Raw genomic sequence first — 17,706 nt, forward strand, 5'->3', positions numbered from 1 at the left:
ATATAAGATGGCTGAAAGTGTCCAAAGTATTAAAATCTTCAAAAAGGACTCTCTGATTCATCAAACGACGTCATTTTGCAGTGTATCAAGCGACACGCACGGTATTTATTACACATTCTCAAGGGAAAAATTGTGATGAAAATATTAGCAGCACTCAAGATAATTTGTATAAAAACCGAAGCAGTCCTAACTCACTCAAAAATCAAAACTCCTACATATCTCAACTGTTTCAGCCTTTTGTAATGATGTCAAAGTTTCAGCCTTACGTATTCAGCTTCATGTATTCAACCTTATATTGGTGATTGATTGATTGATTTGCTTTATTATAGAGGACTTTCAACCGTAGGCTGGTTCGTCTCTTCCTTATGTTGGAATCACATGGACACTGAAGGAAGTACGAAAAATTTAGTTGTTCGCAATCAGTTACATTTGTTCTATATTCCAAAAGAAGCATTTTTTGGCAAATTTGGACCAAATGGGCTCTATTAGTCACTGTGATCCCTTTAACCCTTAAAAGCCCGAGACAAACCTTGAATTTTTAAATGACCACAATTCGGAGGTCAGTAGATCAGACTCTTCAACGCTTGATAGTTCTTGATCTGCTAAATAGCTTTGCCGAAGACATAAACTTTCTAGCTGATTAGGATCTTGAGGTACAGACAAGTGAAAAAAAATGTCAATGGTGCCACCTAGCGGATGAATTTCCAATCAGATTTTTATCGTCAGATAATTCTTGATCTGCTGGTCTCCGGATTGTGGCCATTTAAAAATTCAAGGTCATCTCGGGTTTTCAAGGGTTTAACGTGATCCAGAGTATTCCCAGATGTTTGATAATAGTTATTTGGAATTGCAGCAATCAGTTGTAAATACTCTTAAACATCAAAGAATAAAATTTAGGGGAAATCGGGGCGGAAACTGGCTCTTTCAGTAATTGACACTAAATGAAATGTGCTCCAACATATTCCCCAAATTATTGATTCCAGAAAAAATAGCATTGCAAAGGGAAAACTTGGGCATAACGGAGATATAGAAACTATTCCGGTGAAGAAAATTATTACCATTCGATTACTTAATATTCTATTCCATGGAATACGGAGCTATTCAAGACATTCAATCAGCCACATGCATTAGGTGCCATTTTGGGTCCATTTATTTCCTCGTTGTACAGTGATTCTGAATTCAGTTACGATCGGTGAAATGGCAACTATAACGTTCAAATCTGACGCCATGTGGTGAACGATTTTTTTTCAATTGGTGAACATTATCTTTTTACAGATCCGCACAACCAAGTACAGAAGTAGAACAGAGAATGGTTATAGTATGAAAAACCAAAAGTGTAATATAGGATTAAAACTGAAAATCAAACCATGTAACGAAAGCGATGTCAGACAAGGTCAGAATAAAAGAGAATGCTATATTGAAACAATCGATTCGGTGGTCTCATTTTTATGACTGATTTCAATTCCAGGACTTCGGAAATTGGTGATCGTTTCTGTCAACCTTAGTTTCTCCTGATCGCTAGCAAACGTGTAACCGATTGTGCGCTCCTGCAAGGTGATGATATCTTCCTGAGACAATCCGAACACCTTCGAACTGATTTGCAGCTCTTGGGAAAGACTTGTGTCGAACACTCCAAAATCATCCGTCTGAAACAACTAAGTCAGTTGAGAGAGTTATCTTCGAACAGCTACCGATCAACCTACATTTATGCAAACATCGAACCCACCTTCCCACAGTCCTACCAAAGTGATGCTCTTCGTACGATCCGAACCGTACTACATTTAACATTGCTGGTAAGGCAACATTCGAATGGGATCCGCCTATCTTTGGCAAACTGCAGATTATCACCCCGGATAAAGGTCCCGTGTCCAATTCGGTCCGTTCCAAACTCGAACATCTCCTGTACTTCTCCATCGTCGTCAAACTCCCCACAATGTAGGGCCATTCGCAATCCCGCCGCCTGAGCCCGCTTCATTAACCGTGGCATAGTCGGAGAACTTCGTCTTATACGGAGCACCACTCAGATCCATCCCGACGATGATGTCAGAAAAGGCCGGAAGCAGCTCCAGTACCAAGGCTACATTTTCCTTCTGCCTCAATAACCCCCTTAGAACGGTCGATCGATGGCAGCAATTTGACGACAATCGAAGGAAGTTCTTCGCTGGCTTGTCTAAAAAATATCGTATGACTCGTAAATGTTGAATGATCTTCCATGAAGGAGATGTACCTTATTGCCTCAAGAACTGTGGTAAGGTACTGCCGTTTGGTCATATTGGCGGTCGATTTCGGAGTCGTCCTTAGTTCCAGATAGATCACGTTGTCTTCGGCAAACTCCCGAATTATCGCTTTTGTGGCGTACGCTAACGTTTTCGGGTGATCCGTTAGTTGATGGGCGTAGGTGAACTTTTGGAAACATCTGTTGGAGATATTACATTTCAGGCAATAATTCAATGTAAGGACCATAAAAGCATTATTTCTATGGATGGAATGGGTAATGTATTTAATAGTATCAATATAAGTTATTATGTAATTCGATGCATACATATTTTTATGTGACAACCCCAAGCATCTTGCGTAGGATCTGCGTTTCAAGTGAAGCAGCAATGGGTGCCGTTAAAAGGTTAGTGCTTCCAAATTTGGTGAATATAAGCATGAGATAAGGGTCCTTCCTTAGTCGAGTGGTTAGAGTCCGTGGCTACAAAGCAAAGCCATGCTGAAGGTGTCTGGGTTCGATTCCCGACCGGTCCAGGAACTTTTCGTAATTGTTTGTTTGTTTTGTTTATTATCGACACTTTACACCAGTGTGGTGCATTCGTGTCCGTCTTACGCCGAGGACCTGCGATCGAATCCCATCCCCGAGATAGTCACTTATAACGTAAGAAGTAATAGTGACGACTTCCTTCGGAAGGGAAGTAAAGCCGTTGGTCCCGAGATGAACTAGCCCAGGGCTAAAAATCACGTTAATAAAGATAAATAAAAAAAAGCTTCTCGACTTCCGATCTTGAGGATCGGAGTTCGATTACAGGAGTATAATTTGATTCGATGTTTTCTGGCATGGACCATATCATATCTAGGTATTTCCGGGATGCTTTTCAATATTGGTTGTGCAAGCGCTTAGATTAGATTAGATTAGATGTCAGCAATTGCGCCATTCGGCAGCAGCTTTAAATGCCAGGAAATGAGGAATGTCGTATTTCCGACGATTTTTTACAATTTATATGTTACTCGGATACAAAAATGATGTACTACAATAATGTTCAGAAAAGGCAAAGGAATGATAGTGTGGTTGAATTTTTATTAATGAGCATGGGGTTAAGAATCTCGTAGAACAAAAACTATAGAGGAATGTATGTTTTAAAGGTACTTTAATGAACAGAAATCAATTTTATTAGGTCGAAACCATCTCCAATTGGCATACACTGTTCTCAAAAGTTGTAAAGTACTAATAATACGTTCAACTGGTGGTATTCATATTGATTTTCGTTTTTCAAAATTCTCGTTAGAATTTTTGAATGTAAAAAAATAGCTAAAAACACAAATTCGACTTAAGTCACCTCCTAACCTTCTCCAAATTGGATGAAAATTTGGCTGGTAGTTTGTTTTAGTATTGCAATTAGGACTAGAGGGTGACTGGTTGAATCCCAGAAGTTTCAGTTTTTTGTGAAACGGTCTAATGGTGATCTTTCTTCTAAAGTTATTACTACCAACTTCGACAAGGATGTACTTATCGTCAATCTAGAACAGCACCACCTTCGCCTTTTAGCTTCACGTTTCAGATCTTGTTTTTTTGTTTTGTAAAAATTATATTAAATACTAGTGGTCCCATCAAGGTTTGTTTTGCCATCGAGTAGGCTGCTGAAAAATGGCATGCCAATCTCCCATATAAAACGACAGATTAGTTTCCAGATGTTTGCGGGACGCCGGGAGTTTGTGTTTCGTTCTCGTGTGCTTCGGAAAGCCCAAGCAAGGACAGTTTGTTCTCGAGACCGCCGGGGTTTGTGTTTTCGTTTTCGCGCGTTTTGCTGGGCAGTGCTTCGGAAAGCCCAAGCAAGACAGTTTGTTTTCGGGACGCCGGGAGTTTGTGTTTCGTTTTCGCGCGTTTTGCTGGGCAGTGTTTCGGAAAGCCCAAGCAAGACAGTTTGTTCTCGGGACGCCGGGGTTTGTGTTTCGTTTTCGCGCGTTTTTGCTGGGCAGTGCTTCGGAAAGCCCAAGCAAGACAGTTTTGTTTTCGGGACGGCCGGGAGTTTGTGTTTCGTTCTCGCACGTTTCGCTGGGGCAGTGCTTGGAAGAGCCAAAGCAAGACAGTTTGTTTCAGGATGCCAGGAGTTTGTTTATGTTTTTAGTTTCGCGCGTTGCGGGACGCCGGGGAGTTTGTGTTTCGTTCTCGTGTGCTTCGGAAAGCCCAAGCAAGACAGTTTGTTCTCGAGGACGCCGGGGGTTTGTGTTTTCGTTTTCGCGCGTTTTGCTGGGCAGTGCTTACGAAAAGCCCAAGCAAGACAGTTTGTTTTCGGGACGCCGGGAGTTTGTGTTTCGTTTTCGCGCGTTTTGCTGGGCAGTGTTTCGGAAAGCCCAAGCAAGACAGTTTGTTCTCGGACGCCGGGGTTTGTGTTTCGTTTTCGCGCGTTTTGCTGGGCAGTGCTTCGGGAAAGCCCAAGCAAGACAGTTTGTTTTCGGGACGCCGGGAGTTTGTGTTTCGTTTTCGCGCGTTTTTGCTGGGCAGTGCTTCGGAAAGCCAAGCAAGGACAGTTTGTTTTCGGGACGCCGGGGAGTTTGTGTTTCGTTTCTCGCGCCGTTTTGCTGGGCAGAGTTCTGTTTGATCCTTCGACCTTGACGCTTGCTTCCTGGGCAGTGCGTCAAAGAAAGCCCGAACAGTTTTTTTTTATTCTTTTTGGGTCGCGCGGCTTATATTTTTTTTTTCCTGAGTGCTTTTTTTATAGCCGAGCAACGAGTGAAGCCGAAAGTGGCATTTGTGGCTGCTCAGTCAAGGATAACGGATCAATTGGTGAGCTCGTTTCATGCTACTATTTCTAATCTATAAAATATGTATGACTGCACATTTCAATCGTTACAATGGTGGGATGTAAATATGATTTTTTCAACCAACTATGGATGGTTCGTCACTGTGAGGTGTCGACAGAAACTCTGATTCATGATTTATTTATGTTTAACATTTTTTTCAGAACACCTCTTATATACCTTTATTTTTGTAATTAAAAGAACTTGAATGGTTCGACACTACAAGTGTAGACTTGCGAAAGGTTACTTTATTCAACAACTTTGGATGGTTCGCCACTTGTAAGTGTCGGCAAAGAATAAGAGTGTTCTATGAATGGTCCCATCCAATCGAGTTTTTTTGTTTCTTTTCAAAATGAGTAATAAATATAATAACACATGCTTTCGTCCTGACAGCTGTAAGGAATGTTACATTTAGGTATTTGTTCAACAAACTTTGAATGGTTCGTCACCTCCAAGTGTCGGGCATAATTTTCCTCTACATAGAAATTATTCATATCAAATGAAAATATTATATTTACGTATAAGCCTGTATATATCTCACAAATCATTGTTTTATCATGGTCTAATCGCTTATCAAAGTGAATCTATGACCCAACGATCCTCCCCATTAACAAACATCCCTCCCCAGTAACCTTTGTGGAGATGCAGAGGCAAACACGGTCTCCCAAAAAGCAAAGGTTACACACTAACATTCCTTCCCCCCAATCCCACCTGACTGCAAGACGTGGGCCGGCGCCGTTATTGACCCTGTATAAATAGAGGCACTGAATTATGCACACTGAAGAAGATTATGGCCAATCCCAGACCGAACTTCTAGTTGATTCTTTGTGCATTTTCCACTGACTTTCGGTCAATCACGGAAATTAGCAACCATTGATATTGTGTAGTCAGTCTAAGCTAAGCTAATGCTTAAGTTTTTTCCAGTTATTTCAGATAATTTTCCAAATCGTTTCCTCCACTCAAACACGTCAGAGCACTTGACCAATGCAACAGTGAACTAATCATGTAAGTCTATCAGGCCGTTCGCGACCATTCCATTTTATTCATATCATCAAAAACACAAAAGTGTACAAACTCTACAACAAGCATCACCAAATAAGAACTTTATGTAAAGTTTTCTGAACAAGCGTATGGCTGTTGTTTTAAGATTCCTAATTAACCTTTTAGTCTCCATGTGGGGAAGGGGTTCATGTCTGCTCAAAGATCAAGATTCCAGCAAATTTGGGGATGGCAACAGAATCTTCTACATATTGCTAAGTTTTGCTGGACCTCTTCCCTTACCCCTTGGAACAGGATCTAATCAATTGCTGTTTGCTACAATTTGTGCACTGCTATCAAGTTTGAGAGATAGAAGATAATGTCCAAAATGTGACAAGATCGACAGTTTCATCAAAAATTAAATAATCTCGAAAATGTCTTGCAACGCTCAAACATTCTTGAGTTCATTCCCAAGTGCATCCCTTATCAAGAAGAACTGAACATATATGGGATCGTCCATTAATCATGTAAGCGGTTATGAGGAGAGGACGGATGATTTGAGATATCTTAGGTGCCATACGAATTTTGTTTTACTTTCATACAAAAAATCATACCATATGGGGAAGAGGGTATATATGTCTATCAAATTTACATAGAAAATTCTTTTATGCCATATATAAGAAAAAGGAGAGGTCTCTGCAACTCTCTTAGGTACGTATTCAACTAATCACAAACTCCAGTTGTTGCTAGGACGTGGCCAGAGCAACTCTAGATTGTTGAAGGATGGGTCAATGTTGTCCAACAGACCATGCTAAGTTTGAAAGCTCCAATTGAATAATTGCATAAGAAGGAGTCAAACCTTATTGAATCGTATACTGCTTCGCGACTAAAAATGGGTGAACCAACGTGCGAAGTTAGATTTTTGACCAACTTCGCCAAGTCGCGAGTCACTTCGCTATAGTGCGAAATCGAAACGTGATACCTGTACAGTAGACCTGTTCATATTTAAAAAAATGTGTGGAAATCTACCGATCAAGCAGTATTCGGAATTCTCATGCTAAGAGCAATGTCTGGTCAAATTTTCAGCTCATTTGATAAAGATTTCAGTATGCTTCAAGTTAAAAATGTGTTTTTGGGCTTATTTCAAGGTTTGAAAAATCATAACTAGCATGTGGAAAATCAAAACCACTTGCTATTACCACTATTTGAAAGCTAATTCTATTCTGTTAAAGTTTGTCGAACACGCTAACAAGATTAAATTGAGTTTTAACATTGTTTGATCCATATTTGTACTCCGCAGTACCCAGAAATTACAGTTTTCTCAATATACATGGTATATAAAACATGCATTGGTATTATTTTTTCAGGCCCTAGTCAACGGGAATCAAATATAATACATTTATGAATTCATTGACCATCAACAGATTACATGTTGCTAAAGGCAATAAATTACAATAAATGCCCAAAGATCGAGCACCGCATCGCAACCTGATGATAGTTAAATCATGCATGACACATGTACCGGAAACGAATGAATTGAACAAGTTAGCATTGCTTTTTCTTTCCGAGTGATGATTGTTTTGATCGCATTTCACTGATCATTTAGAACGATTTGAAAACAATCATCATCATCGACTGAGAAAAGGCAGTGCTAACGTGTTCATTTTTTGTATTCATTGAAGCTCACGGTGGTGCTCTTGGTTCACTCACAGTGGATTTACAAATGTGCTTCATAATTACCTATTTTTTACAATTTATTTTCGTAAGACAAATGGTTACTTTGAACGGGATTGACTTTTAAATATGCATTGTCATCATGTCTGGAAATTAAAAATCCGAAATTTTCATGCAAGCATGCTTTTCAGTGAAAACAATTCCCGAAAAAAGAGATTGTCAAGAACCTCGAGATACAAACCTCAACCAAACTATGTTAAAACTTGCTCCAATCATATAATTGTGTTCGGCAAAAGTTCGTAGAATTGGATAAACTACTATGTAGAAGTATTTCCGATAAATTTTGATGTTTCGTTCAGTAGTTATGATTTTTTAAAGCTTGAAAATAGTCCAAAAACACATAATTGATTTGAAGCACAACTAAATTTACTTTAAATTGAGTGAAATTTTGGCCAGAAGTTCATTTCGCAATGAAAAATCAATGTATTGGTTGACTGGGGAGTTTCCAGACATTTTTGAAAATATGAATAGGTCTACTGTACAGGATATACAGTAGGAAGTCCCAAAACTTCACTTTGTTATAAAACTAAGGGGCTCAACCACCAAATGGTAGCTAAGGATGTTGCAATCAAATTTTTGTATGGGGAGAACACTGAGAAATGACGTTTGAATGTTGCTCCGTTGAGATTTTATGGGTGTTACAAAATTTTGCTGATCTAGAAATATTTACTTTTGAATTATCGGCTAAGAAGCCGAGTGGAAGTTGAACAACTACCGTAAAACTAAACACTACATACACTTTGCATACCCCTACGCCAAGAGAGGACTCATGGACGCAGAAGTTAACCTGAATTCTATTTCAGCTCAATAGTCACGTGGACCTCTTTCCCTTTTGGAAGAATTAGATGGCCATCCAAACACAACGCTTTCTATTGTATATGCAATGCCTAGCCGAGAGCGCATTATTTATTAGGTATTGAAAGGCCACACACTACTCGCCAACGACGTGCTAGACTCTGACTTTTGTACACTCATCATCTCTTCTATCGAATTCGATTCATTTCAACAACTCTAAAGGCTATCCAGACTATCCAACCAGTCTTTGGAATAATCTATTTCACCCCACTGAAAGGTTTCCGAACCCCGCATAATGATACTCACTCCTTCAACGTCAGGTTTTGTCCACCGGTTATCTTGTAGAAATCATCGCCCAAATCGGTCGTCGACGCATAGGCCGAATCCAGTTCATTCTTCAACCGCTTCAACCCCTTCAGCGTTTCGTTGCTCAGCGAGCCATTCAGGTGAGCGTGAAGCTCCTGGAATAAAAGCACTTGTTATTGAACAATCTCAAAACTCACAATTTAAATCGAAACAACAGACTTACAATTTTGGGTACTTTTTGAAAGAAATCCATTGATTAAAAACGAACAAAATCTAACTTGTTATCACAAAATTCGGCTCAGAGCCGGCGGCTTAAATTTGTTATGACAGACGGTTTTGACATTGATCGAAAAGAACCGCCAAAAATACATGCAAACGGCATGCTGTCGACAACAACATTATTGATGCGAGCGTGTGAGATTCTCTCTGCCTACTCTTATGCTGCGGCCAGTGTTACTGAGAGCGAGCTTTGCATGGGATGCTTTTTCATTCTCGGTGAGCTTTCACCAAAGCTCACCTCGCAGTGGATCGAAGTGCTATGATCTTTACGTTAAAGAAAAATGTGCAAATACGCAATTATATTTTCATTATATACCGTGAGGGACCGAAATCCGTACACTTGACCTAAATATCATTATTTTGCTATTTAAATGGCTAAATATGCAGTATTTTATGGACACATCTAATCACAATAAGTTATAAGTTGCTGGTAATGCCAACTGTATATAAGTAGGCCATGATTTGAAAATTATAAAAATCAAAACGTGATCGCTTGCCATTGTGCTGTGTGGTTTGTTTGCCTTCTTAGCGATTTGCTAACAAAAGTGGATAAAGTTTTCAACAGATTAGCAGTAAAATTCCTATTTTTTTTTTGAGCTCGCTGCTTATCAAGATGTCTTCGAATAGTAAGTATTTGTTATTCCAATGCAGTATATGCTGTTTCTTACCAATGCAATAACTATTTTTGAGGTTTATTGTATTGTACGGATTTTGATTCATATTTTCAATTCGAATCTAAATCCGTACACAGGAAAAGTTTAACATATTTCATCATGTTCTAGCCAAAACAAATGATACAATGAAGCTCAAATATAGCGCTTGAGATTGGAAAAAGCCGTTGAAGCAGTCCCAGGTAACAATTTGAAGCTGCTCAAACCCTTCTATAACTAAGTTTAATCAACCTTTGTTTGAACAAAAGCTGTTCATAGCCTCCTCACACTTTTATTCAGCTTTTAAACATCTAATTCTGGCGATATTATTCAGCCTTAAGCTGAATTGAAGCTATATGGAAGGCTGAATAAAGATCTAACATGCTCTTATTCAAGTTTCTTTCAATAACGATAGTTCTATTTTTAGAACAGATGGCAACCTTCAAAAGCTTAGCAATCGCTTATTCATCCATTATTCAACAATAAACCAAAAAAAGTTAAAAACAAATACAGACGCATATATTTGGGTTTCATCAATGCCGCTAACCATTTCAAACACATAGTAGAGATGTGAGCTGGAATTTTAAGACGAAGATTATTAATAATGATCAATTGAGAATTGAACTCAGATTCACTGATTTATAGCCACTTACCTTGACAACCACTCCATATGAGACTGTGTGAACATCATTCAGAACAAGAGAATAACCTGCCGACATGTCTGAATAAGGGCTATGTTAAAGGTTGCATTGAGGCTGAAGAAGCGATATCAGTGCTATGCAAAAACATTACCATTAGCTGTCAAAAGTGTGTTGTGATTTTTGTTTTAAATAGGAAATCTCGATAATCTTCAATCTGTTCAATTGTTGCCAACTAATTTTATGATGGTGATAGTGAAAAATTGTATATTTCTACCGCTTCGTTCAGTTAATGAAAAAAATCTCCTTAATCGAGTGAAGTATTTCATCTTGTTGTTCCTTACCCAAACTCATCGATGCTGGATTCAGGTGTTTTTTTTTTTGATAAAGGAAATGTCTATGTGCGTTTAAAGTATGTCTGCTTTATGATGGGGTGATTTGTTGTTTATCACGTTTAATGAAACGGTTTTCATATAAGCAGGACAGAACAGGACGTACCTGCATGAACGACCTAAACTTTGGTTGGTGTATTTCTGTTCCCGTACGATATGATAATTTTTCGAAAGTGGATGTTGATTTTATTAAAGCTTTAAATAACCTTTAATCAATGCCGTTAATGCTTGCTGAACAAAGGTTAACACGCTAAGTACCGACATGGGCAAAAAATGTGGAACGGTAAATTTGTACGACGATATCTCAGCTGATAATCAATCAATTTTCATAATTTTTTCACCATTGCAACCGTTTACTCTCCTGGATGCGTTTAGTGAAGACCGATTGGAATTTTATGCCACCATGGCTGAGAATTGGCCGGATCAAAAAGTTCCACATTTTTTGCCCACCTTACAAGCTGGTTTGCTGGTTGTATACAAGCGTTGCATGCAAGTTGGTTATTCCGGAACTAGGTTAGCGGCCGGATATTTCAAAATTTTGACCAGCTAGAAGGGTTCTGTCTTCGGGAGAGTTGTACAGGGCAGTGCTCGCTTCCTCATGGTAAATGTAATGATACAAAATTCCACCACTACGTGGCGCTAGTGTACATAAACACTTCCGGTTTACTGCTATTGAGGGATATCTCGGAACCTAAACGAGATAGAAAATTCCTGTCTTCGAGAAAGTTGTTCAGAGTGAGCCAAGCTTCCCCGAGGGACCTAGCATAGTTCCAAATTCATCCGCTACGTGGCGCTAGTGTACATCAAAAACTTCCGGTATACTGCTATTGAGCGATATCTCGGAACCTAAACGAGATAGAAAATTCCTGTCTTCGAGAAAGTTGTTCAGAGTGAGCCAAGCTTCCCCGAGGGACCTAGCATAGTTCCAAATTCATCCGCTACGTGGCGCTAGTGTACATAAACACTTCCGGTTTACTGCTATTGAGGGATATCTCGGAACCTAAACGAGATAGAAAATTACTGTCTTCGAGAAAGTTGTTCAGAGTGAGCCAAGCTTCCCCGAGGGACCTAGCATAGTTCCAAATTCATCCACTACGTGGCGCTAGTGTACATAAACACTTCCGGTTTACTGCTATTGAGGATATCTCGGAACCTAAACGAGATAGAAAATTACTGTCTTCGAGAAAGTTGTTCAGAGTGAGCCAAGCTTCCCCGAGGGACCTAGCATAGTTCCAAATTCATCCACTACGTGGCGCTAGTGTACATAAACACTTCCGGTTTACTGCTATTGAAGGATATCTCGGAACCTAAACGAGATAGAAAATTCCTGTCTTCGAGAAAGTTGTTCAGAGTGAGCCAAGCTTCCCCGAGGGACCTAGCATAGTTCCAAATTCATCCACTACGTGGCGCTAGTGTACATAAACACTTCCGGTTTACTGCTATTGAGGGATATCTCGGAACCTAAACGAGATAGAAAATTCCTGTCTTCGAGAAAGTTGTTCAGAGTGAGCCAAGCTTCCCCGAGGGACCTAGCATAGTTCCAAATTCATCCGCTACGTGGCGCTAGTGTACATAAACACTTCCGGTTTACTGCTATTGAAGGATATCTCGGAACCTAAACGAGATAGAAAATTCCTGTCTTCGAGAAAGTTGTTCAGAGTGAGCCTAAGCTTCCCCGAGGGACCTAGCATAGTTCCAAATTCATCCACTACGTGGCGCTAGTGTACATAAACACTTCCGGTTTACTGCTATTGAGGGATATCTCGGAACCTAAACGAGATAGAAAATTCCTGTCTTCGAGAAAGTTGTTCAGAGTGAGCCAAGCTTCCCCGAGGGACCTAGCATAGTTCCAAATTCATCCGCTACGTGGCGCTAGTGTACATAAACACTTCCGGTTTACTGCTATTGAAGGATATCTCGGAACCTAAACGAGATAGAAAATTCCTGTCTTCGAGAAAGTTGTTCAGAGTGAGCCAAGCTTCCCCGAGGGTCCTAGCATAGTTCCAAATTCATCCGCTACGTGGCGCTAGTGTACATAAACACTTCCGGTTTACTGCTATTGAGGGATATCTCGGAACCTAAACGAGATAGAAAATTACTGTCTTCGAGAAAGTTGTTCAGAGTGAGCCAAGCTTCCCCGAGGGACCTAGCATAGTTCCAAATTCATCCACTACGTGGCGCTAGTGTACATAAACACTTCCGGTTTACTGCTATTGAAGGATATCTCGGAACCTAAACGAGATAGAAAATTCCTGTCTTCGAGAAAGTTGTTCAGAGTGAGCCAAGCTTCCCCGAGGGACCTAGCATAGTTCCAAATTCATCCACTACGTGGCGCTAGTGTACATAAACACTTCCGGTTTACTGCTATTGAAGGATATCTCGGAACCTAAACGAGATAGAAAATTCCTGTCTTCGAGAAAGTTGTTCAGAGTGAGCCAAGCTTCCCCGAGGGACCTAGCATAGTTCCAAATTCATCCACTACGTGGCGCTAGTGTACATAAACACTTCCGGTTTACTGCTATTGAAGGATATCTCGGAACCTAAACGAGATAGAAAATTCCTGTCTTCGAGAAAGTTGTTCAGAGTGAGCCTAAGCTTCCCCGAGGGACCTAGCATAGTTCCAAATTCATCCACTACGTGGCGCTAGTGTACATAAACACTTCCGGTTTACTGCTATTGAGGGATATCTCGGAACCTAAACGAGATAGAAAATTACTGTCTTCGAGAAAGTTGTTCAGAGTGAGCCAAGCTTCCCCGAGGGACCTAGCATAGTTCCAAATTCATCCGCTACGTGGCGCTAGTGTACATAAACACTTCCGGTTTACTGCTATTGAGGGATATCTCGGAACCTAAACGAGATAGAAAATTCCTGTCTTCGAGAAAGTTGTTCAGAGTGAGCCAAGCTTCCCCGAGGGACCTAGCATAGTTCCAAATTCATCCGCTACGTGGCGCTAGTGTACATAAACACTTCCGGTTTACTGCTATTGAGGGATATCTCGGAACCTAAACGAGATAGAAAATTCCTGTCTTCGAGAAAGTTGTTCAGAGTGAGCCAAGCTTCCCCGAGGGACCTAGCATAGTTCCAAATTCATCCGCTACGTGGCGCTAGTGTACATAAACACTTCCGGTTTACTGCTATTGAGGATATCTCGGAACCTAAACGAGATAGAAAATTCCTGTCTTCGAGAAAGTTGTTCAGAGTGAGCCAAGCTTCCCGAGGGACCTAGCATAGTTCCAAATTCATCCACTACGTGGCGCTAGTGTACATAAACACTTCCGGTTTACTGCTATTGAAGGATATCTCGGAACCTAAACGAGATAGAAAATTCCTGTCTTCGAGAAAGTTGTTCAGAGTGAGCCAAGCTTTCCCGAGGGACCTAGCATAGTTCCAAATTCATCCACTACGTGGCGCTAGTGTACATAAACACTTCCGGTTTACTGCTATTGAAGGATATCTCGGAACCTAAACGAGATAGAAAATTCCTGTCTTCGAGAAAGTTGTTCAGAGTGAGCCTAAGCTTCCCCGAGGGACCTAGCATAGTTCCAAATTCATCCACTACGTGGCGCTAGTGTACATAAACACTTCCGGTTTACTGCTATTGAAGGATATCTCGGAACCTAAACGAGATAGAAAATTCCTGTCTTCGAGAAAGTTGTTCAAAGTGAGCCTAGCTTCCCCGAGAGACCTAGCATAGTTCCAAATTCATCCACTACGTGGCGCTAGTGTACATAACACTTCGGTTTACTGCTATTGAGGATATCTCGGAACCTAAATGAGATAGAAAATTCCTGTCTTCGAGAAAGTTGTTCAGAGTGAGCCTAGCTTCCCAAGAGACCTAGCATAGTTCCAAATTCATCCACTACGTGGCGCTAGTGTACATGAACACTTCCGGTTTACTGCTATTGAAGGATATCTCGGAACCTAAATGAGATAGAAAATTCCTGTCTTCGAGAAAGTTGTTCAGAGTGAGCCTAGCTTCTCCGAGAGACCTAGCATAGTTCCAAATTCATCCACTACGTGGCGCTAGTGTACATGAACACTTCCGGTTTACTGCTATTGAAGGATATCTCGGAACCTAAATGAGATAGAAAATTCCTGTCTTCGAGAAAGTTGTTCAAAGTGAGCCTAGCTTCCCCGAGAGACCTAGCATAGTTCCAAATTCCATCCACTACGTGGCGCTAGTGTACATAAACACTTCCGGTTTACTGCTATTGAGGGATATCTCGGAACCTAAACGAGATAGAAAATTCCTGTCTTCGAGAAAGTTGTTCAGAGTGAGCCAAGCTTCCCCGAGGGACCTAGCATAGTTCCAAATTCATCCACTACGTGGCGCTAGTGTACATAAACACTTCCGGTTTACTGCTATTGAGGGATATCTCGGAACCTAAACGAGATAGAAAATTCCTGTCTTCGAGAAAGTTGTTCAGAGTGAGCCAAGCTTCCCCGAGGGACCTAGCATAGTTCCAAATTCATCCACTACGTGGCGCTAGTGTACATAAACACTTCCGGTTTACTGCTATTGAGGGATATCTCGGAACCTAAACGAGATAGAAAATTCCTGTCTTCGAGAAAGTTGTTCAGAGTGAGCCAAGCTTCCCCGAGGGACCTAGCATAGTTCCAAATTCATCCACTACGTGGCGCTAGTGTACATAAACACTTCCGGTTTACTGCTATTGAGGGATATCTCGGAACCTAAACGAGATAGAAAATTCCTGTCTTCGAGAAAGTTGTTCAGAGTGAGCCAAGCTTCCCCGAGGGTCCTAGCATAGTTCCAAATTCATCCGCTACGTGGCGCTAGTGTACATAAACACTTCCGGTTTACTGCTATTGAGGGATATCTCGGAACCTAAACGAGATAGAAAATTCCTGTCTTCGAGAAAGTTGTTCAGAGTGAGCCAAGCTTCCCCGAGGGACCTAGCATAGTTCCAAATTCATCCGCTACGTGGCGCTAGTGTACATAAACACTTCCGGTTTACTGCTATTGAGGATATCTCGGAACCTAAACGAGATAGAAAATTCCTGTCTTCGAGAAAGTTGTTCAGAGTGAGCCAAGCTTCCCCGAGGGACCTAGCATAGTTCCAAATTCATCCACTACGTGGCGCTAGTGTACATAAACACTTCCGGTTTACTGCTATTGAGGGATATCTCGGAACCTAAACGAGATAGAAAATTCCTGTCTTCGAGAAAGTTGTTCAGAGTGAGCCAAGCTTCCCCGAGGGACCTAGCATAGTTCCAAATTCATCCGCTACGTGGCGCTAGTGTACATAAACACTTCCGGTTTACTGCTATTGAGGATATCTCGGAACCTAAACGAGATAGAAAATTCCTGTCTTCGAGAAAGTTGTTCAGAGTGAGCCAAGCTTCCCCGAGGGACCTAGCATAGTTCCAAATTCATCCGCTACGTGGCGCTAGTGTACATAAACACTTCCGGTTTACTGCTATTGAGGGATATCTCGGAACCTAAACGAGATAGAAAATTACTGTCTTCGAGAAAGTTGTTCAGAGTGAGCCAAGCTTCCCCGAGGGACCTAGCATAGTTCCAAATTCATCCGCTACGTGGCGCTAGTGTACATAAACACTTCCGGTTTACTGCTATTGAGGGATATCTCGGAACCTAAACGAGATAGAAAATTACTGTCTTCGAGAAAGTTGTTCAGAGTGAGCCAAGCTTCCCCGAGGGTCCTAGCATAGTTCCAAATTCATCCGCTACGTGGCGCTAGTGTACATAAACACTTCCGGTTTACTGCTATTGAGGGATATCTCGGAACCTAAACGAGATAGAAAATTACTGTCTTCGAGAAAGTTGTTCAGAGTGAGCCAAGCTTCCCCGAGGGACCTAGCATAGTTCCAAATTCATCCGCTACGTGGCGCTAGTGTACATAAACACTTCCGGTTTACTGCTATTGAAGGATATCTCGGAACCTAAACGAGATAGAAAATTCCTGTCTTCGAGAAAGTTGTTCAGAGTGAGCCAAGCTTCCCCGAGGGACCTAGCATAGTTCCAAATTCATCCGCTACGTGGCGCTAGTGTACATAAACACTTCCGGTTTACTGCTATTGAGGATATCTCGGAACCTAAACGAGATAGAAAATTCCTGTCTTCGAGAAAGTTGTTCAGAGTGAGCCAAGCTTCCCCGAGGGACCTAGCATAGTTCCAAATTCATCCACTACGTGGCGCTAGTGTACATAAACACTTCCGGTTTACTGCTATTGAGGATATCTCGGAACCTAAACGAGATAGAAAATTCCTGTCTTCGAGAAAGTTGTTCAGAGTGAGCCAAGCTTCCCCGAGGGACCTAGCATAGTTCCAAATTCATCCACTACGTGGCGCTAGTGTACATAAACACTTCCGGTTTACTGCTATTGAGGGATATCTCGGAACCTAAACGAGATAGAAAATTCCTGTCTTCGAGAAAGTTGTTCAGAGTGAGCCAAGCTTCCCCGAGGGACCTAGCATAGTTCCAAATTCATCCACTACGTGGCGCTAGTGTACATAAACACTTCCGGTTTACTGCTATTGAAGGATATCTCGGAACCTAAACGAGATAGAAAATTCCTGTCTTCGAGAAAGTTGTTCAGAGTGAGCCTAAGCTTCCCCGAGGGACCTAGCATAGTTCCAAATTCATCCACTACGTGGCGCTAGTGTACATAAACACTTCCGGTTTACTGCTATTGAAGGATATCTCGGAACCTAAACGAGATAGAAAATTCCTGTCTTCGAGAAAGTTGTTCAGAGTGAGCCTAGCTTCCCCGAGGGACCTAGCATAGTTCCAAATTCATCCACTACGTGGCGCTAGTGTACATAAACACTTCCGGTTTACTGCTATTGAAGGATATCTCGGAACCTAAACGAGATAGAAAATTCCTGTCTTCGAGAAAGTTGTTCAGAGTGAGCCAAGCTTCCCCGAGGGACCTAG

General features: G+C 41.2%; 1 protein-coding gene across 1 annotated transcript; it reads right to left on the reverse strand.

Moving 5' to 3' along the window:
- Positions 1–334: 334 nt before the first annotated feature.
- Positions 335–9,218, reverse strand: LOC5571605 (adenosine deaminase-like protein). The gene is given in 7 exon segments (XM_001653675.2): positions 335–1,646; positions 1,704–1,975; positions 1,977–2,087; positions 2,089–2,170; positions 2,228–2,416; positions 8,830–8,984; positions 9,053–9,218. Coding segments are annotated over 6 exon segments (804 nt in total). The 5' UTR covers positions 9,083–9,218; the 3' UTR covers positions 335–1,646; positions 1,704–1,738.
- Between the last annotated feature and the right edge of the window lie 8,488 nt (positions 9,219–17,706).

This window comes from Aedes aegypti, chromosome 2 (assembly GCF_002204515.2).
Source record: "Aedes aegypti strain LVP_AGWG chromosome 2, AaegL5.0 Primary Assembly, whole genome shotgun sequence".
NCBI classification, from domain to species: domain Eukaryota; kingdom Metazoa; phylum Arthropoda; class Insecta; order Diptera; family Culicidae; genus Aedes; species Aedes aegypti.